This window comes from Lithobates pipiens, unplaced genomic scaffold, assembly GCF_037356315.1.
Source record: "Lithobates pipiens isolate NorthernLeopardFrog02 unplaced genomic scaffold, aLitPip1_a1.2 Scaffold_16, whole genome shotgun sequence".
Lineage (NCBI taxonomy): Eukaryota > Metazoa > Chordata > Amphibia > Anura > Ranidae > Lithobates > Lithobates pipiens.
The window spans coordinates 158,415,986-158,438,851 of NW_027507748.1; the positions used below are offsets into that span (position 1 = coordinate 158,415,986).

The 22,866-nt window shown below is 41.9% G+C and overlaps 1 protein-coding gene across 1 annotated transcript in view; it reads left to right on the forward strand.

Annotated features, from left to right (window-relative positions):
- Positions 1-22,866, forward strand: part of PTCHD1 (patched domain containing 1) — a 284,107-nt gene that overhangs the window by 122,364 nt on the left and 138,877 nt on the right. The window contains exon 3 of the mRNA XM_077480707.1: positions 14,649-15,309. Within this exon, the coding sequence (XP_077336833.1) occupies positions 14,649-15,309 (661 nt within the window). The remainder of the gene's footprint in view (positions 1-14,648; positions 15,310-22,866) is intronic.

A 22,866-nucleotide genomic window follows, 5' to 3' on the forward strand; every position in this document is an offset into this window, starting at 1 on the left:
ACTCTGCAATACTCTGCCAATACTCTGCAATACATACCCTGCCATACCCTGCCAATACTCTGCCATACCCTGCCAATACTCTGCCATACCCTATCAATACTCTGCAATACTGTGCCAATACTCTGCAATACTCTGCCAATACTCTGCAATACCCTGCCAATACTCTGCCAATACTCTGCAATACCCTGCCAATACTCTGCAATACTCTGCCAATACATACCCTGCCAATACTCTGCAATACCCTGCCAATACTCTACAATACTCTGCCAATACTCTGCAATACATACCCTGCCAATACTCTGCAATACCCTGCCAATACTCTGCAATACCCTATCAATACTCTGCAATACTGTGCCAATACTCTGCAATACCCTGCCAATACTCTGCAATACATACCCTGCCAATACTCTGCAATACATACCCCGCCAATACTCTGCAATACATACCCCACAAATACTCTGCAATAACCCACCAATACTCTGCAATACCTCACCAATACTCTGCAATACATACCCTGCCAATACTCTGCAATACCCTGCCAATACTCTGCAATACATACCCTGCCAATACTCTGCAATACTTACTCTGCCAATACTCTGCAATACCCTGCCAATACTCTGCAATACCCCACCAATACTCTGCAATACATACCCTGCCAATACTCTGCAATACCCTGCCAATACTCTGCAATACATACCCTGCGAATACTTACTCTGCAATACTTACCCTGCCAATACTCTGCAATACCCTGCCAATACTCTGCAATACATACCCTGCCGATACTTACTCTGCAATACTTACCCTGCCAATACTTACTCTGACAAGACTCTGCAATACTTACCCTGCAATACCCAGCAATGCCCTGCCAATAATCTGCAATACCCAGCAATAATCTGCCATACCCTGCCAATACTCTGCAATACCCTGCCAATACTCTGCAATACATACCCTGCCAATAGTCTGCAATACTTACTCTGCCAATACTCTGCAATACCCTGCCAATACTCTGCAATACCCCACCAATACTCTGCAATACATACCCTGCCAATACTCTGCAATACCCTGCCAATACTCTGCAATACATACCCTGCCGATACTTACTCTGCAATACTTACCCTGCCAATACTCTGCAATACCCTGCCAATACTCTGCAATACATACCCTGCCGATACTTACTCTGCAATACTTACCCTGCCAATACTTACCCTGACAAGACTCTGCAATACTTACCCTGCAATACCCAGCAATGCCCTGCCAATAATCTGCAATACCCAGCAATAATCTGCCATACCCTGCTATTACTCTGCAATACCCTGCCAATACTTATCCTGCCAATATTCTGCAATACCCTGCCAATACTTACCCTGCCAATACATATTCTGCTAATACCCAGCCATACCCATCCATGCTCAGCCAAAATATTATTGGGGGAGATGACGTGGATATTACAGTGGGGGAGATGTATATTACAGTGGGGGAGATGTATATTGCAGTGGGGACTATATGGTGGTGACATTTTCACAGGTTTTTGCAAATTCAATTATTATTTGCTGATCCGAAAAATTATCCAATCTGTGACTCTGATCTAAGGAATGATCCGATCCGTGAGTTTTTTGATCTGTTGCCGATAATCTTGCACGGCAAGGGCAATGTTATTCCAGTTTGTGGGATATTTTCTAATTTGCTGTATTTGAATTTGGAACAGGGTGTATTTGTGTTAGAAATTCCCTGTGAGGGAAAGATCATCACCCATTGTGTTGATTATTCTGTTTGACAAGTTAACTTATTTTGTTTTTGTAAACTGGCACTTTACAATAAATGTTGTACTGTATTTTCTGTGAAATATATATGCATATGAGCGTACCTTTTTTTTTTTTTGGTGGGGGAGTGGATCTTGGGTGGGAGTTCCCACACTTTTTTCCCCAGGACTTGACCCCTGAAGATAACAGATGTATTATCACAAAGCACCATAACAGCTAAAGGACAAAAACAAATGAACTGCATTAACAAAAGAACAGCAAATGGTAAACACTGTCAAACTTGAACTATATTTACACCTGGTAATGTTTTCTTGGACACAGGAATCCTGAAACTATAAAGAAGTGAGTTGAAAATCAGCATTCAAGCAGCATACAAATTAGCTGATTATTAATAATAATACAATAATACAATAATAATTAAAAATTAAGTGTATTAGTTGCATAAAAGTAAAAATAACCAGGAAATATCTTTCCAAAAGTGGCAACAGCAAAGCCCAACAGCCCATGAACATAATTTACTCAGATCTATGTGGTTTTATGAAAGTTAAGACTGCAGGAAAGAATTGGTATTTTCTAATTTCCTTTCTTACCCTTTGGCTGGTCTTCTCTATGTGTGCTGTACCATCCGTCCTGTGCAATGTAGATTTGGAGAGCACAGAAGGCTTATTGAGGATGAGGATGTTGATCATAGTGTTCCTAGGTATTTCACATTAAAACACAACAAATCTACTAAAGGTCTTAAGATCCGGGTTATTGAATCCATCCCCAAGTGTAAATCCTTGGCAGAAACATTCAAGAGGTTGTGTAAAAGAGAGATCTTTTGGATCGCTGCACTTAGTACCATAGCCCCTAGAGGACTAACAAAATATTATAGCCAATTGAGTCTTTGTTTCTATCAAAAAATCTTTTAAAATTATTTGATTTTAGATGTAATGTATTATTATATACATATACTGTATATATAATGTTTATATACCCTTCCCATACTTACTATATATTTTTATTAGGGTTTTTATTTAAGATTGTATTTTTTTTCTATTATTTTATTATTATAATTATCCTTATACAATATAATACATGGTCATGTTAACACTTTTGGACTATGTTAAATATATCAAATGTTTTCATTCCATTTTGTTTACACAAATAGCATTTTTGATCCTTATAGCATTGGATATTATGATCCTGAAGATTTGATGTAATTTTCCATGTCCCATTATTTATTTAGTGTTGAACTGTATATTTTATAAATTAAACTGGTTATAGTAGTCCTCCTTCTAGCATCACTATGCCTCTGAGTGCAGTGCACCTTCTGTCTGGGGCTGACCTTTAAAGCTGGCTCCTTCTCCTCTTTGGGCAGGCTTGATAAAGGGGGTGGAGCACCTGAAACATGTTGCCACCCATTCACCTCTGGCACTGTATATGATTTGGTCTGTGTGGATTTCATTAGGCATGGCCATAGATGCTGCTGGCAGTCATCTTTCTTGGCAGTTCAGTGCTCTGTCTTCTAGCTTAATCAATCATAGGGATACCTTATAGCCATGCTGTACATCTGCCTCTTTCAACCATCTGTAACCTTAGTCAGAAAATCTGCAAGATCCAATAAGGGCATCCCAGCTAGATGCTTGTCTTATATCATTCATATAGTACCAAAGCCTGAGTCAGCATCATGGAGATAACACACAAACTACCTGTTTATGAGATACAAAATTGGATTAAAGCTGCAAGTGAAGAGATGACATCTCTCAATCAGCTCCAAGCTAGAAAGCAAAGGTGTAAACACACCAATGGAAACTGCTTACCTAAATTTGGAAGGAAAAGATCCTCCACCTAACAATGGAAAGTACAAAAAAAGCAGTGGGGTCCCTATTATACATATACAGAATACAATGACTATGAAATATACATTTTTAAGAACTCAAGTGCAATCAATCTTATATATTACAACATGAATAGAAGTCCTGCCACTAGGTGGTTTAGTATTATTACGTTGATGCTTGCATAATTTAAAGTGCAACTAAAGGCAGCATGTTCATTGTAATAAACCCTTCTATAAACACCTCAAAATTACACAAGGTAACAAATATAACAAACAAGTTTATGATTTTCCTACCATTTAGATGCAATTGTGGTTTCTAATCCCCCTAATAATTTCTCCTGCTTGATAATGCTAGTGATGGCGGGAGGAGTTTAGAAGAGCTAGCATGTCATTTCCTTTCACTGAGCTAGTTTCTGCATGTCCCACAGGCAACTACATTTCCCATGAGTCCGTATGCCTTTGTAAAGGAAATTTGTAAGTTCTGTATATAATTGTATTCTATTTTGTATGTGTTGCACACTGCCCTCACTGTGAACATAGCACTAATAATGGTTTCACCACATGTTTGCATTATTTAGGGTCCTGATTAGAATTAGTCTAGCTATGTTACACCCCTTGTTACTGTAAACGACCAAAAATGTAATATTAATGTGATGCCTATGTAATCATGTGTATAAAAACCTTCAATTGTGTTAAAATAAGGCAGAACAGTTATTTGGAAAGATTCTGAGTGTATCATTTGTGTATATTCCCTACTGCAGTAGTTATTATTAATTTGGAACCACTAATCAATATGAGGGTAGGAGTTGCCGATCTAAAAAATTTCCATGTCACCTTGTATCATGCCCAGTCTATTTTACATAACACATGCCCATCTGTCAATCAATAGCTGGATGTGTGTTATGTAAAACAGAATCAGCATGATCTGTGGTGACAGCTCAGTAGAGATAGGAAGGAGTGGGCAGAGCTTAGACAGGACATGGGTCGGAGTAGGTGGGGCATCATGGGGCGGTTGTGTAGGGGAGTGGGCGAAGCCTTGGCAAAACTTCTGTGATGCCTGAGATGAAAGAGCAACTCCCCCAATGACGTCAGGAAAGCATGTTGTAGTCTAAACAGAGCAGCATCATGCAAAAGGGAATAACGGAAGCATTCCGACAAAGAGGAAGCAGCGTTGTCTCCTGATTACAAGAAATGAACATGGGAGCTCTCAGTTGGAGGGGGAAATGTAAATATGTGAACATCCTTACTGTTATTTGAAAAACAACCAGTGACATATTTAACAGATTACAGATTTCCATCACATACCGATTTTTTTAATTTTTTTTTTTAAATATAGATTTTTATTAGATTTTAACAGGTAGTACAAATGATAGTGCGTTACAGTAGTATCAAAATACATACATTCGTTGACTAGTCAATTATGGAATCAACCTAGAGTGAGTCAGTAACAAGAGAAAATGTGCAGTGATGTAGAATACAGGTACTTACAAGTAATAGAGATGTTGCCTTGTTGCTAATTAGTCTGGGGGGGCCTTGGAGCCTCCTCCCGGGCACCCCTTACGGGAGCACTGCTGTGGCCAGGAGGAGAGTCCAGCCCCCTTATGGTAAGTAAAATACTAGTCGTCTAGTACAGAAGGCGCAGCTACAAGTATAACATCATAATACGTATGATTGACAACATAACCATAGTGTATAGGGTAACAATATTAACATTCCTGTATTTAAAAATCTGCGGGCGGATTTACGATAGTGCTCTCATACGACAATGGAAGGACAGTTTGGTGTTTGATCCATGTTGCCCATGGTAGCCATGCCTGGGAGTTACGTGATAGGGTACCTTGGCAACGAGCTATCGTTTGTTCGTAGGTAAAATGCAAGTGGGTCATTCTCACCACTTCTCCCACCGTGGGCGGTGAAGGATTTTTCCATAGTCTAGTGATACATAGTCTGGCTGAGAGTAGGACCGATTTTTTAATTTTGACCATAGTTATTCTTTAATGTTTTTCCTAGTGGAACTTCATGCGTATGATGTGATTTCCTGTCTCTGTGTTCCTATTGTTTTCCAGTAAAACAAGATGGGCTCAGCCATCTATCCAGAAACATTTGACTCATAGAAGCAAGAATCAAGAATCATATCTTCAGGACCAACCTGTAATACCACTTCATTACCAGGCCATTTTTCAGATTTCTGTGCTGTGACAAAATGACTGACAATTAACTTGGTCATGCAACATTATACTCAAATGAATTGAATACCATTATTTGAGACAGATATACTGTAGATTTTCTTTTGGTGGAATTTAATAAGCACTTCTTTTAATTATTCTGATTATTTACTGCAAAACAATTGTAACCAAAAAAAAATCACCTTGGGGTGTCCACTTTCCAAAAAAGTTCATTTGGGGGGTTTTGTACTGTTCTTGTATTTTTATTTCAACAGTACTGTAAATAGAGGTGGCTATATAGCGCTGAACCGGACACATTTAATCAGGGGCTGATCATCCTTGTTAGATAGAAGTCAATTGTTTGATTGATTTCTGTTATAAAGCAGTGTTGGAAAATTATCCTTGATCAGCAACTGCAGCCAATCAGCAGTCAGTCGCGGCAGTGAAATTCTTCTATTTATCATGTTTGTGTAGCTGGAGGAATCTGTTCATTTTTGTTTGTTCAGCCCACTGACTGTGTATGGCTGGCTTTACTTTCTGTGGAAAAAAAAATGCCAGAAGAGTACGAACCCTCCCCTAATGTGGACACCCCAATGTGGTCTCATTTTTTGCTACTTTTTTTTGGAATAATAGATCATGCTGGAATTAAGAAGTTTAAAACATGGAGCTTGCTAATGGTCCACTATATACAGCACACACAGGTCATATAGGACACAAACAGGGAGGAGGAGAGGATATTGTCATCGTACAGGTCACAAAATGGGGAAGAAGGAACAATGATAGGCGGTGTATTAATATATATATAGATATATATATATATCTATATATATATCTATATATATATATATATATATATATATAGATATATATATATATATATATCTATATATATATATATATATATATATATATATATATATATATATAGATATATAGATATATATATATATATACACTCTGCATCCAGTGTAGTTTCTACTACTCTTCTGGTGGTGTACACAGTATACAATACAGTACAGCCATTGTACAGTTTCTAATACAGTGCAGGCGGTGTACATAGTATCTAATACAGTGTGTACAGTTTCTAATACACTTCTGGTAGTGTACACAGTATATAATACAGTGCAGCCATTGTACAGCTGCTAATACATTGCAGGCGGTGTACACTATTATTATTATTATTATTATTATTATTATTATTATTCACAATTTATATAGCGCCAACAGTTTACAATGTATAGGGGGGACAACACAATTACAGTACAATACAAAAGGTACAGGAGGGCCCTGTTCGTAGAGCTTACATTCTAAAAGGAGGGGGTGGTGGTACAAAAGGTAATAGCTGCAGAGAATGATTTGATGGGGGTGACTCGGGGACAGTTAGGTGGGTATGGGATAGGCTTCCCTGAATAAACGAGTTTTCAGGGGACTCCTAAAGTAGGACAGGGTAGGGGCTGATCCGACAGAATGGGGCAGGGAGTTCCAGAGGATGGGAGAGGCTCTGGAGAAGTCTTGAAGGCGAGCATGAGAGGAGGTAACAAGGGAGCTAGAAAGAAGGAGGTCCTCGGAGGAGTGGAGGGGACAATTTGGGCGATATCTGCAGATAAGGTTGGTGATGTAGATGGGGGCGAAGTTGTGGATGGCTTTGTATGTTATGGTTAGCATTTTGAATTATACACTGTGGGGTAGGGGAAGCCAATGAAGGGATTGGCAGAGAGGGGTAGCAGTCACGGAATGATTAGTGAGGTGTATTAGTCTAGCAGTAGCATTCATAATAGACTGAAGGGGGATAGCCTGCTTAAGGGTAGGCCATTAAGGAGAGAGTTGCAGTAGTCAAAGCGGGAAATAATCAAGGAGTGAAAGAGTTGCTTTGTGGTGTCATTAGTCAGGAAGGGTCGAATTCTGGAGATGTTGCGGAGGTGAAGGCGGCAGGATTTAGCCAGTGATTGGATATGGGGGCTGAAGGAGAGGTCAGAGTCAAGGATTACACCCAGGACCCTGGCATGTGGTTGTGTTGTTGATATTGATGGTGAAGTTGGGGGGGGGGGGGTCGTGAAGGAGGAAATATAACAAGCTCAGTTTTAGAAAGATTGAGTTTGAGGAAGTGGTGTGACATCCATACTGATATGTAATTCAGTAAGTTGGAGATCTGTGAGGAGATTGAGGGGGTGAGTTGAGGAGTGGAGAGATAGATCTGGGTGTCGTTGGCATAGAGGTGGTATTGGAAACCATGGGAGTTTATCAACTGGCCCAGGGAAGAGGTATAGAGCGAGAATAGAAGGGGCCCAAAGACAGAACTTTGGGGTACCCCAACAGAAATAGGAAGGAGAGCGGAGGAGATGGAGTTGTAAGTGACACTGAAAGTGTGCTGAGATAGGTAGGAGGAAAACCAGGATAAAGCAGAATCGCAGAGGCCAAGGGAGCATAATTTGCTGAGGAGGAGCGGGTGGTCAACTGTGTCAAAGGCAACAGAGAGGTCTAAAAGTATGAGTATGGAGTAGTGGCCGTTGGTTTTAGCAGTTAGTATCTAATCAGTATCTAATACAGCGTGTACAGTTTCTAATATACGTCAGGCAGTGTATTAATATATATATATATATATATATATATATATATATATATATATATATACTCTGCATCTCTGTCAGAGGCTTCATACCACGATTGACACACAGCACTTCTGATGCGCTGCATGCCGGCTCTGTTATCTTGATCACATCATATGACGTCTAGTCAGGATAACACAACTACTTTGCCACCATCATTTTGCTATACGGCAAGCGGCAAGTGGTTAACAGGGGCATGTAATTACAATTTTTGATATAATATTTCACAGCAGGGCCCTTACCCAACCACAGGGTCCTGCACCCAACATGAGTAACTGTGAGGGGTTACAGTGTTCTGGCACCACTAACACCTAAGGCCCAATTTTTCTGCAGAGTATATAGGGAAGCTCATATAATATATATATATATATATATATATATATATATATATATATATATATATATGTGTGTGTGTGTGTGTAGCACTGACCCCTGAAGGAGCTGCTGATTTTATTGGGCTGACCGTTACATTCTTGCACCTCGTGTATGTATAGGAATTTCCCGAGGTTGATGGCCCAAGAATTGCAGAAACTGACACCAGATCCGCTTGAGGGATTTTTATTTGCAAAAACGAAATAAACTACACAGTCTCTCGATGAGGGTTAGAGGGTTTCAGGTAGAAAGTTCAGGTACTCTTGGAACTTAGTCAAACAGGTAGCCTCTCACTATTAACAATCCAGAGAATAGCCATTCACAACTGGATCCTCACCCTTATCGTATAGACCTCCCCTCACTAGGCCTAGCAGCCGATAGAGTGCTCAGATAAAGCAAAGTCTCTGCCACAGACTTGTTGTAGAACACTTGTAGTAAAGTCTCTGCCACAGACTTGTTGTAGAACACTTGTAGTAAAGTCTCTGCCACAGACTTGTTGTAGAACACTTGTAGTAACCAGAGGATGTAGATCAATTTAGAGAGCTCTCATACGGTACCAGTATCTTGCAGCCGGCCCGGCGATACCCTACAAGTATAGATTCACTTGAGGTCTTTCAACTAAGCCTCCAGGCTCTTTCTGAGAAGCCAGTCTTCAGCGTGGCCTTCTCCCGAAGAGTCCTCTCCTAGTTGCTTCTCCAGTTGCTGGGTCTCTCCACAGATGAGACCGGACCACCTCCGAATCCTCCCTCCAGTTACTTGGCCTCGGGCTAGCCAGCCCCAAGACTTGGAATTGGATGGATCTGCACCCCAGGCCATGAGAGCCCTAGGGGGCTGGTCAGGAGGACCAGGACCAAAAAGACAGAAAGTACTTCTGGACCGGAACCCCTGAAGCATGTGATGTCAGTACCTTAAGTACCGGGCCAGATGTGACGTCAGCGGCACTTTCTGTTCTGGTACAGGAGCCGCATATGACCAATAGTGGTGCATCTCTGGCTGGCTGTGTCTGTGAGGGAGACCCGACGGCGCATGCCCTGTGACCCCTCCTCCAGAGCTTTGTGAGCACCATACGTTGGTGTGATCGGAGATCGGTCGTACGGCGGAGGTCCACGGATTACACGGAGCACTTATGTCAGTTGGACCTCTTGGGATGATGAGGATGCAGTGTTAACCTATTGAGGGACAACTACCCTAAAGGCTTGTTTATCAGCATTGTCTGGTGAGTTTAATCCCCTGAGGGGTGTGTGCCTCACACGGTGAAATCTGTGGAATTCTGGTGGATGGTGCTGTAAAAACACTTAGAATAATCATCAAAAATCACCTGTAACATTGGTTGGACCACTATCTTTATCATTGCTGCACAAAGGATTCTTTACTAATTATGGTTTTGTTTACAAGATCACTGTTTTCATTTAGCGCTGTTTTAGTACTGAAATTTACAGGGATTGGAAAGTTTTATTTTTATACTTTTGTTTTTATAAGATGAACAAAAGTAATAATGTTACATTGTATCTGTATTTCACATCTGAACTGTGTTGATAAACATTGAGTCTGATAGTTCTTTTTATTGACAGCTGCAGCTGCTAGAGCTGCTGTATGTACAGAGCAACCTTCAGCTTTATTTTTAGAGAATGCCCAGCAGTTGGGAGGGGAGATGTTATACAGAGGCAGAAGGATTGTATGTTCTACACCATGTCCTGTGTGCTACGATGAGATTTTTCTGCACATGGGTAGCAAACCCAGTGTCCTCAACTAATGGTTAACAGTAGGAACAACAGTAGAAACTGACTGCAGAGAATTTCCCTTTGGATTCTGTTTTGCACACAGACATACAAGCCACAACAAATTATTTGATATCTTCTTTATCAGTAGACCACAAGTAAACTTGTGTGATGAGGTAAAAAGTAGACTTCTGATAGTTGTCCACATTGGAGCTAGGCCCCAGGCAAAATCTTAAGAACACTTGAGATTTTGTTGAAAGGGTTTGACCAACAACAATAGGACATCACTAGGCCCAGATTTGGAGATTTCAGGTTCAGATGTTCAGGGTGGGAAGTGTCTTGATGTTTTTTTCTCTGCTGGATGATAAGTATGGTATGAATAAACTATGAAAAGAGAAGAATGCAGTAAGTCAGGCAGGGATTCAGCAGATACTGAAGGTGGAAAAGGTAACTAAATGACTGGCTTCCTATAGTATGATGCACCACTTTTCAGGAGCCTGATTGACAAGTAGTTCCCAGTCTCAGATGGAGTAGATAACCACAAAAATGAACTTATTGGGGAGATAACTTACAGAGAAAAGATTACTAACCATGCAGAAATTTGCAGAATAATTGTAAAAAAAAAAAAAACCTTTGGTTAGTTCATAAGGTTTGTGAAAAGAATAAATAAAAAAGTATTCATAGAATGTATTTTTATTTCTTGTATTTATGTATAAACTAGGATTGCACCGATACCGATATTAGTATCGGTACAGGTGCTGATACCAAGCATTTGCACAAGTCTTTGTACTTGTGCAAATATTCCGATGCTTGACCTGATACCTGGGCAGTCGGGGGTAAAAGGTGCTGTGGTGGGGGGAGTTATAAGCACTGTATAGATTTCAGTAAAGCAGCTGACAGCCGCTTCTCCTCTCCCTCCCACGGATTTCATCTGCTTTATTAAAATCTATACAATGCGGATCGGTGCTTGTAACTCCCCCCACTACCGCACCAATCATCCCTGACTATCCCCTGTGTCCTCCTCTATGTCCCCCCCGTGTGCTCCTCCGGCCCCCCTCTCTGTGCTCCTCTGGCCCTCCTCCAGTTACCCTCCATTCTCCTCCGATCTCCCTCCATGTCCTCCATGCTCCTCCGGTCCCCCTCCGTGTCCTCCGTGCTCCTCCAGTCCCCCTCCGTGTCCTCAGTACTCCTTCAGTCCCACTACATGTCCTCCGTGCTCCTCTGATCCCCCTCTATGTCCTCCATGCTCCTCTGGTCCCTCTCTGTCCTCCGGCTCCCTCCTGTCCCCTCCTGTCCCGGTTCTGTCAGAGCAGAGGATGGAGCTGGTAAATCTGTCATTTACCAGCTCCTTCCTTTTCTGAATGAACAGAGTCAGTAATCATGGACTTTGTCCATTCATAACTAAGCATCATAACTGTGTTTACGATGTCTCAGTTTATGAATGCGCAAGTGGAGGCTGCAGACAAAAGGACTGGGGAATCTATGTCCTCAGTCCCTTTCTCTGTCTCAAAGGAGAGATGACAGGGGTCTGTTTAGACCTCTGATATCTCACCAAAGATCCCCCCCACCAACAGGGCTGATAAAAATAATAATAATAATAGTAAAAAAATGTAATAAATATTTAAAAGGTAAAATTGTAAAAACTAAAACAAAAGATAAAATAAAAAAACACATGCACACTCAAGCCGCGTACACACGGGCGGACTGTCTGGCCAACTTAGTCCGTCGAAACACATTTCAGCGTGCAGTCTGGCGGACTAAGTATTTCGGAATTTCCGTAATATTGTCCGTCAGACTTTGGTTTCAGCGGACAATCCGCTCGTGAGTAGGCTAGTTCAACGGACTAAGTATGGCGCATGCTCAGAAAGGATTTACATGGCGAAAGGTTGCATTGCTGTGTATTGGACTTCCTATTTCTAGTCCCATCGTACGTGCTGTATACGTCATCGCGCAAGCTTTCGACGGACTGTTTGTGCATCCGTGTGTGGTCAAGTCCGTTCAATCGAAAGTAGGACGGACTGTCCGTCGGATTGTCTGACGGACTAAGTTGGCCATACAGTCCGCCCGTGTGTATGCGGCTTCACACCATCCACCCCCCCCCCCCCCCAAAAAAAAAGAAAGCATTGTAACAAAAAAATATATAAATTGTAAAAGATAATTAAAAAGATAAAGTGTAGAAAATATATATTTTTTTAAACTTTGGAAGGGCCTGTATTGTTTATGCTGACACAATTGACAATTTATCTTTGGCATCATTATTCGTAAGATGGTAACAGAGGTAATAGAGTGGAGTGGAATAGTCTTTTATAAACTGCCTGTAATAAATACAGAGGGCCAACGAAATTCATTAGGAAATTCATCCATTAATAGACCTTAAGTACATGATGAGTACATGAGAAATACATGGTAAAAACAAAGAATATATTCCAAAAAGGTACTTTATGTTTTTTTGAATAGAAGTTTTTTTTTCAGTTTGGCATTTAAACTATTAGCTTCAAATCAAGTATTGACAAAATAGTGGTCTTTGACAAAGGTTGAATAATTCTCAAGTCAAGATCAAGCTTACCAATCTCTGTAGCCAACAGCAGGTACTAGAGCTACTTATGCTGAAAGTTCAGAACAGGAGCTCTAAATTAGTTCTCTCAGGTGGCTTAAGGCCCTACACATAATCGATCAAATGCTAATCTGATCATTGGTACGCGGCTTCCAGAGCCGATCACAACAGTCCATGTAAAATTATACAATTGGACAAGTACGAATATTTTTCCCATACGTTACCCGATAGTAAGATTTTAGTTTAATAAGTATTGTTACAGTACATTGCATCAGTTCCAAATTTTTATTCTGTCATACTAGAATTTCCGTAACTTTAATAACCTCTTCATTTTCGATATAGAGACCAGCATGTAAAAAAAAAATTGACAATCATTTGTCCGATAATCTCATCGTGTTTCCCAGGCATTACCTCACTCTGCTTCCCCCTCTGAGAGCATCTGATCTGTGTTTCCATTTGCGATAAGAAGGTTGCTGAGTCACTGCAGGGAGGGGAAGCAGGGTGAGTTCTACTTAAGTACTTCTATTTGTACATAGTACTGTACAAAGAAATTTGAGGATGAATTGCTACATAGTAGTGCCAAGTAAATACAATTGTATTATTGAATCATTTGAAAATATATAAAAAAATTGAGTACCTAAAATAGGATGTATTTATTTCTGTATCCAATTTATTAAAGTGGAACTTCATTCATTTTTTGTCAACTTTCCAGCTATTAAATCTTCTGCCCTTGTTTTAACTTTAGATAGTAAAACTTTTTTTTTTTCTGCCAGTAAACACCTTAAACAGCCATCTTCCTGTTTCTTGTCTGGTGAAAAGCCTAGGCATCATGCACAGCTCTGTCTCACTCTTGTGAGAGTTTGCCAGGAAGGGAGGGCAGTGAGTCATAAGAGGGTCAACGAGAGCTGTGGAGCTGGAAGTGTGCCCCTGTGTGTCTGTGTAAATCCAGGAAGTGAACAGGTAGCAGCTACAGCAGCCCACAGTTCAAATGGTTGCAGACAGAGAGAGATTTCTGCAGCATATTTGGCAAACAGAATCACAGTATATATAAAATAATATGCACAGTGTTTGGAGGGACGCTTCAGAATGGCAAAGATGTGTTTATTATAAATTATGTGAGTGGACTGGAGTTCCTCTTTAATCTATAGTTTTTTCTTTCTTTTTAAAAATTGTTAATCAAGGGGCAGATGCATATATTATCATTATATTATATTATAGGTGTGTGTGCTTTACTAAAAATACATATTAGATCGAGGGACTTAAGTGGAATTCCCTGCACTTGAGTTCCCCGGTCTACAAATGTACTATGGCCATTACAAAGGGTTCCACAATCCTAATTTTTAATATATTCTGTATTCGATTTTTTATCAATTTTGGGTGGTCTGAACCTATACACATTGTCAAATATATTTGAAAACAATAATAAATCACAGATTTAATGCTTCTAATGTTGCATGTGATAAATATATATTCTTTATGCTAAAATATATGTTGTTTTTAATGAATAATAATTAAAAAAAACATTATTTCGTTTACAGTATTTGCTATACTGAACATGATTTAAAAAATATCAAAGCAAAGAAAAATGATGACTATTTTATCTAGTGTGTTGCATATTAATTTATTTTATCTGGTTTGTTTTTCTTCTTTGTAGTTGCACTCTGCAGTGAAAAGAATTCAAGTTCACCGTCCAGGGTTTAATTATACATTTGCTCACATTTGCATGTTGAGCAATGAGAAGACTTGCATAGTGGATGATATAGTACATATTTTGGAGGAACTTAAGGCAGCTCGGTCCCTTAATCGAACAAACTTTATCATCACCTATCCCATCACACAGTTAAAGGATGGCAGAGAAGTGTACAATGGGCACCAATTGGGAGGTGTCACCGTGCACAGCAAAGATCGGGTTAAGTCTGCTGAAGCAATTCAGCTCACATACTATCTGCAGGCAATCAACTCCCTCAATGAACTAGTGGCTGAAAAGTGGGAATCCATTTTCTGTGAAACTGTAGAAAGCTTTCAGAAATTAAACAGTGAGGTCAAAATGTACCCTTTCACGTCTTCATCTCTAGGAGAAGATTTTCAGAAAACCAGCAGGGTTGCAGAACGTTACCTGATTACAAGTCTTATGTTAGTCGTCTCACTGGCCATCTTGTGCTGCTCCATGCAAGACTGTGTCCGAAGTAAGCCATGGCTTGGTCTGCTTGGGCTGGTGACCATCTCTTTATCTACACTCACCGCTGCTGGAATCATCAATCTCACTGGAGGAAAATACAATTCCACTTTCCTGGGTATTCCATTTATCATGCTAGGTAATGATAAGATTTTTAACTTTTGCATTCTGTAAATAAATTGATATATTCCTAAAGGATAAGTCCTGCTTCTACCCTCTGCCTGCAGCTATTACAGTTCCTTTAAAAAGTATTCACACCCCTTGAAATTTCCCATATTTTGTCATGTTACAACCAAAAACGTAAATGTATTTTATTGGGATTTTATGTGATAGATCACCACAAAGTGGCAATTTGTGAAGTGGAAGGAAAATGATAAATCATTTTAAAATTTTTTTTTTACAAATAAATATCTGAAAAGTGTGGCATGCATTTGTGTTCAGCCCCCTTTATTCTGATACCCCTAGAGAGTCCATAGAGTCCACCTGTGTGTAATTTAATCTCAGTATAAATACAGCTGTTCTGTGAAGCCCTCAGAGGTTTGTTGGAGAACCTTAGTGATAAAACAGCATCATGAAGGCCAAGTAACACACCATAAAGGTCAGGGATAAAGTTGTGGAGAAGTTTAAAGCAGGGTTAGGTTATAAAAAAAAATCCTACATTTTAAATATCTCACGGAGCACTGTTAAATCCATCATCTGAAAATGGAAAGAGTATATCACAACTGTACAGCTACCAAGACATGGCAGTTCACCTAAACTGACAGATCGGGGAAGGAGAGCATTAATCAGAGAAGCAGCCAAAAGGTGGCATGGTAACTGGAGGAGCTGTAGAGATCCACAGCCCAGATGGGAAAATCTGTCCACAGGACAACAATTAGTCAATAAATCTACCCTTTATGGAAGAGTGGAACGAAGAAAGCTATTGTTGAAAGAAAGCCATATGAGGTCCTGTTTGCAGTTTGCGAGAAGCCAGGTGGGAGACACAACAAACAAATGTAGAAGAATGTGCTCTGTTCAGATGAGACCAAAATTGAAATGTGTGACAGAAAACTAACGCTGCACATCACCCTGAACACATCATCCCCACCATGAAACATAATGTTGGTAGCATCATGTTGTAGGGATGCTTTTCTTCAGCAGGGACAGAGAAGCTGGTCAGAGATGATGGGAAGATGGATGGAACCAAATACATGGCAATCTTAGAAGAAAACCTGTTAGAGTCTGAAAAAGACTTGAGACTGGGATGGAGGTTCACCTTCCAGCAGGACAACGACCCTAAACATACAGCTAGAGCTACAATGGAATGGTTTGGATCAAAGCATATTCATGTGTTAGAATGACCCAGTCAAAGTCCAGACCTAAATCCAATTGACATTCCCAAATAGACTTGCAGCTATAATTGTAGGGAAAGGGGGTTCTACAAAGTATTGACAGTGGCAGGGTGGGACTCCTTGAAATAAAAAGGGATGGTCTCGCAACAACCCTTTACCAGAGAGGGGGGCTGAATACAAATGCATGCCACGCTTTTCACATATTTATTTGTAAAAAAAAAATCGAAAACCATTTATCAGTTTCCTTCCACTTCACAATTATGTGCCAATTTGTGTTGGCCTATCACACAAATAATCACACCTATTACAATAAAATACATTTACCGTTTTGGTTGTAACTAGGGATGGGCGAACGGTTCGGCCCAAGCATATGTTCAGGCCAAACTTGGGTTGTTCAGATGTTCAGCGAACATCGAACAATATGTGGTGTTAGCGGCAAATTTGAAAGCTGCGGAACACTGTTAAAGTCTATGGGACACTAACATGAAAAACCAAAAGTGCTAATTTTAAAAGCTTATATGCAAGTTATTGTCATAAAAAGTGTTTGGAGACATGAACCAATGCAAAAAAAAGTTTTAAAACAAATTTTTTTTCGGGAGCAGTGATTTTAATAATGATTAAAGTGAAACAATAAAAAATGAAATATTCCTTTAAATATCATGCCTGGCGGGCATGACATGGGTTCCCCCAGTCCATTACCAGGCCCTATGGGTCTAGTATGAATATTAAGGGGAACCCCAAACCAAAAAGCAGACTCTTCAGGTCTGGTATGGATTTTAAGGGGAACCCTGCGTCAAAATGTAAAAAAAATGGCGTAAAGCACCCCAAAATCCATACCAGATCCTTATCCAAGCACACAACCTGGCAGGCCGCAGGAAAAGAAGGGAGGAGAGAGAGCCCCCCTCTTGAACCATACCAGACCACATGCCCTCAATATGGGGAGGGTGCTTTGGAGTAGCCTCCGAAAGCACCTTGTCCCCATGTTGATGGGGACAAGGGCCTCATCCCCACAACCCTTGCCCGGTGGTTGTGGGGGTATGTGGGCGGGGGGATTATAGGAATCTAGAAGCCCCTTTTAAAGGGGACCCCCAGATCCCAGCCTGGGGGTCCCTACACCATTTTTTTTATTGTGGCACAGGGTTCCCCTAAAAATCGATACCAGACCTGAAGCCGCAATCAGTTTTAAATGACTGTTTTCCTTTAGAAATTTAATTTTGTTGTGGTACTGTTCTAAACACAGGAAAAATGCACCACTATACAGGCATACTACAGACATCCCCCAGGCACAATATAAAGGAATATTTCATTTTTATTGTTTCACTTTAATCTTAAAATCACTGCTCCACAAAAAAACTTACTTTTTTAAAACGTTTTTTTGCATTGATACATATCCCCTGGGGCAGCACCCTGGTCCCCAAACACCTCTTATGACAATAACTTGCATATAAGCCTTTAAAATTAGCACTTTTGATTTTTCATGTTCATGTCCCTTAGACTTTAACGATGTTCGTTTGTTCGTCTGAATTTTTTTTCTGTTCGGATGCTCTGGCGTGAACAGAACTGGGGGGTGTGCGGCTCATCCTTAGTTGTAACATGACAAAATGTGGACAATTTCAAGGGGTATGAATTTTTTTTTAAGGCACTGTATATTGCAAGATTGTGGACCTGTTTAAGTTGTAGGTTCTGTAGACTCCATCGCTCAGAATAGTTGTTTGTTTTTTGTTCCTCTTGCAACATGCAAGAGGTTAGAATTCTGAGCACTGAAATCTTAGACAGTGTTTCCAAAACTACACTTAAAGCACAGTGCTCAGGTATAATTACAAAGTTGCTGGAGGGCTGAGAAGGCAGGAGCAGAATAAAAATAGTGCATTAAAAGGTGTACTTATCCTTTAAAGTCCCATAGATATGAGATGGTCATCTTTCAGTCTGATAGACTGCAATCACATCTAACAAAGTTGCATTGCTAAAATAAATTTGCGACCTGTGCAGCCACTTCCTGGCTTTACAAGAATATGAAAAGCCTTCACAGATGAGGGTTTCTTCTGCCAAGTTTAGCCAGCTATTGGTTTTTAGTAACTAGACCAGTTCTTCAGAGTTGCCTGTACATTGTATAATCATCATAATACACATGTATGCACTGATTAATCGAAAGAACTAGCATTCACAAGTTAAGCTTCCTGATCACCATCTCATGTTTATGGTCACATTTACATGTTGCGTTGCATTGTAAGATAATATGAAACTAACATGTTGATGCATTTTTTTAAAGAGAATCATTCTGAAACTTTATGTACTTGTAGTCATTGAGTTCCTGGTGAGGTCCCAGATTTGTCACTGGATATTTTTGTCCCCGGGATTTCTGTTTGGATCAACTCCTTTCTATTTTTTTAAACATGGTATAATTGAAAGACTATAGGCTAATGCACTAAAGTGGTATGAAGGGTAGTAACTCATCATAGAAGTATTAAGGTTGCAGGTGTGAAAACTTTGATTGATTGATTGGCAAAGACTACTGCATCAATTTCTCTGTTTACCTTATAGATTAAGCTCAGTCATGTCCCTTGGTCCTCTGAAATTCTACTTTTGCAGTGCAGCTATAGCTATAATATTTGCAGTTATGTAGCCTATCCACTCACTGGGCCGTATTGACCAAATTTTTTGTTCAATTGCTTTATACTGCACTAAAAGAGTGAAAATCTGGGTGCAACAAGAACATTTAATTTGGTCAACATTGCCTATTAAATCAGAAGTTAGTTTATGGCAACACACATTTCTATATGCATCTCTCTGTGTAAATGGGTTTAAATACACCAATACAAGTTGCAAACATTTGTTGTTAGGCTAATAGTTACTTTGGATTAAACTGTAACTAGATGTTTTATGCAAAAGGTGCAGCTTAGAAGCCACATATTATATAAATTTGCAAGGAACATTAACTGGCTTATTTATCAGGAGGTTAACTGCATTTTGTTTACTGGACATTTAGGGCACATTTCCATTGTCAAGTATAACACTGGCTGACAGTATATTCCCCCTTATCAGTCTGGTAAATGCTATCAGCATTGTGTGATGAATGCATGATGTATACTGTACATGGATTTGCTGCAACCTTTATAAATATAAAAAATAGTGATGCTCTATTGACAATTCATATACCAGCTATTATTTCTTTATAAATTGCCTTTTAGTTTGGATAATTTCTCATTATAATTCAGTTGAGTTAAAGAATTTATGAATTTTTTTTTTTCTTTTTTTTTTACAGATAGTGTAATTGGTTCAAGCCATATAAATTATGTTGTGTATTGGAAAATTACTTTTTGGCAACATGAACACATAGCTAAAATGAGATTCATTTAGATTTCCAGAGGGACCATATACCCTTTCCTCCTCCCCTATCTCTTTTCTTTCCTCCTAATCTCCCCCACTTTCTCTCTTAACTCATTCTCATGGTACATCACCAGACTTTTTGTCAGCATGTTGCGAGCTTAACACTTAGCTCTTCACAAGGCATTTTACCACTCAAACTGGATTGTCACAAGCAGAGGATAGATAGCTTTTGATTGAGATTGACCTGACCCTGAGTGAACAACCCCTCCTCCCTATTCTGGGGACTGTTGTGACCTGGGAGACTGCCAGGGCAAGCATCCCCTGGAAGGGGAGTGAGGGAACGGACTGGGGTTGTCATTGGGCTGGGACCACGGGCTCGGTTACTCCATAGTGTGAACCCATAGGGGTGGAGTGATTACCCTGGAGGGCCCAGGGCAATATGATCCTAACCAGTTCTGATACATCGGGACCACTCTCCGCAGTGGATCTGATCAACCAGCTCACTTAAGTACACAGTGGTTGTAAATAGATAAACACACTATGCTTAGATAATTGACAATCCTAAGAACAGGTGAGCCAAATATACAATCTAAACCAAATACATGTTACGTGCCAAAAGTTTATAGGAGCTCCTGGCCCCCCATGGGACCTCCACATTTTATGACAACATGTAATTACTGTTACTATTGTTATATGTTTCCAATAGAAAATATTGAAACTGAGATGATAACGCAAAACTTTATACTGATAGCACATATACGATTACGCATAGAGATGTACACACAGCTATATGCCAAGCATTTAATGTTGGATATTTGACCCTTACATGTTTGGGGGCATTATCTGTACTGTTAGGCCGCGTACACACGGGCGGACTGTTCGCCCAACCTTGTCCGCTGAACAGTGTTTGGGCGGACAGTCCGCTCGTGTGTGGGCTTTCAGCGGACAGTTTCAGCGGACAGTTGGACGGACAAAGTCTTTCGGAAATTCCGAAAAACTGTCCGCTGAAACTGTGTTTGAGCGAACAGTCCGCCCGTGTGTGGGCCTGTCCGCTGTACTTTCGAAATGAGCAGACTGTTCCCGCTCGGAAAGTCCGCCCATTTCGAGCGCGTGTACAGGTAGGCGGGGCCCGCGAAGGAGACATCGCGGGCTCCGCCGCCTGGAATGGGCTTAAAGGGGAACCCCAACGCCGAAAAAAATCGGCGTGGGGGTTCCCCCAAAGTCCACACCAGACCCTTGTCCGAGCACGCTACCCGGCCGGCCAGGAAAGGGGGGCGAGCGAGCGCGCCCCCCCTCCTGAGCCGTACCAGGCCGCGTGCCCTCAACATGGGGGGGTGCCTTGGGGAAGGGGGGGCCGCGCGGCCCCCCCACCCCAAAGCACCTTGTCCCCATGTTGATGAGGACAAGGGCCTCTTCCCGACAACCCTGGCCGTTGGTTGTCGGGGTCTGCGGGCGGGGGGCTTATCGGAATCCGGGAGCCCCCTTTAAGAAGGGGGCCCCCGGATACCGGCCCCCCACCCTATGTGAATGAGTATGGGGTACAATGTACCCCTACCCATTCACCTGTGAAATAAAGTACAAAAAAAAACACAACACAGGGAAAAAATATTTTATTGCACAGCTCCGGGGGTCTTCCGTCTTCGGGGGTCTTCTCGCCGGACTCCTCCGCTATCTGTGTGTAGCTCTTTTACTAGCGGAGGAGTCCGGCTTTCTTCCTCCCCGCCGCCGGCCTCTTCTCCCGACTTCGGGGGTCTTGTCCCCCTCTTCGGTTCTTCTGCCGGGCCACCGCGCCTTCTTGTAGCTCTTTTACAGGCGGTGGCCCGGTCTTCTGTCGCCGCTGTCGTCGCCGCCGCCTTCCGTTCTTGTTCTTCTTCTTGTTCTTCTTCTTCTTCTCCTGGAGATGTTGACTCGACGAGCTCTCCGGCCGGAATGCCAGAGCCGCGCTGTGCGGTCACTTATATAGTGACAATGGGGCGGTGTCACATGGTATATGTCACATGGGTTGGTCACATGGGTTGATGTCACATGGGGACTATGACATCGTAAGGGGGCGGGGTCACCATGTGACCAACCCATGTGACATATACCATGTGACACCGCCCCATTGTCACTATATAAGTGGCAGCGGAGCGTGTCCCTGGCATTCCGGCCGGAGAGCTCGTCGAGTCAACATCTCCAGGAGAAGAAGAAGAAGAACAAGAAGAAGAACAAGAACGGAAGGCGGCGGCGACGACAGCGGCGACAGAAGACCGGGCCACCGCCTGTAAAAGAGCTACAAGAAGGCGCGGTGGCCCGGCAGAAGAACCGAAGGCGGCGACAGAAGAACGGAAGGCAGCGGCGACAGAAGACCGGGCCACCGCCTGTAAAAGAGCTACAAGAAGGCGCGGTGGCCCGGCAGAAGAACCGAAGAGGGGGACAAGACCCCCGAAGTCGGGAGAAGAGGCCGGCGGCGGGGAGGAAGAAAGCCGGACTCCTCCGCTAGTAAAAGAGCTACACACAGATAGCGGAGGAGTCCGGCGAGAAGACCCCCGAAGACGGAAGACCCCCGGAGCTGTGCAATAAAATATTTTTTCCCTGTGTTGTGTTTTTTTTTGTACTTTATTTCACAGGTGAATGGGTAGGGGTACATTGTACCCCATACTCATTCACATAGGGTGGGGGGCCGGTATCCGGGGGCCCCCTTCTTAAAGGGGGCTCCCGGATTCCGATAAGCCCCCCGCCCGCAGACCCCGACAACCAACGGCCAGGGTTGTCGGGAAGAGGCCCTTGTCCTCATCAACATGGGGACAAGGGGCTTTGGGGTGGGGGGGCCGCGCGCCCCCCCCCTTCCCCAAGGCACCCCCCCATGTTGAGGGCACGCGGCCTGGTACGGCTCAGGAGGGGGGGCGCGCTCGCTCGCCCCCCTTTCCTGGCCGGCCGGGTAGCGTGCTCGGACAAGGGTCTGGTGTGGACTTTGGGGGAACCCCCACGCCGATTTTTTTCGGCGTTGGGGTTCCCCTTTAAGCCCATTCCAGGCGGCGGAGCCCGCGACGTCTCCT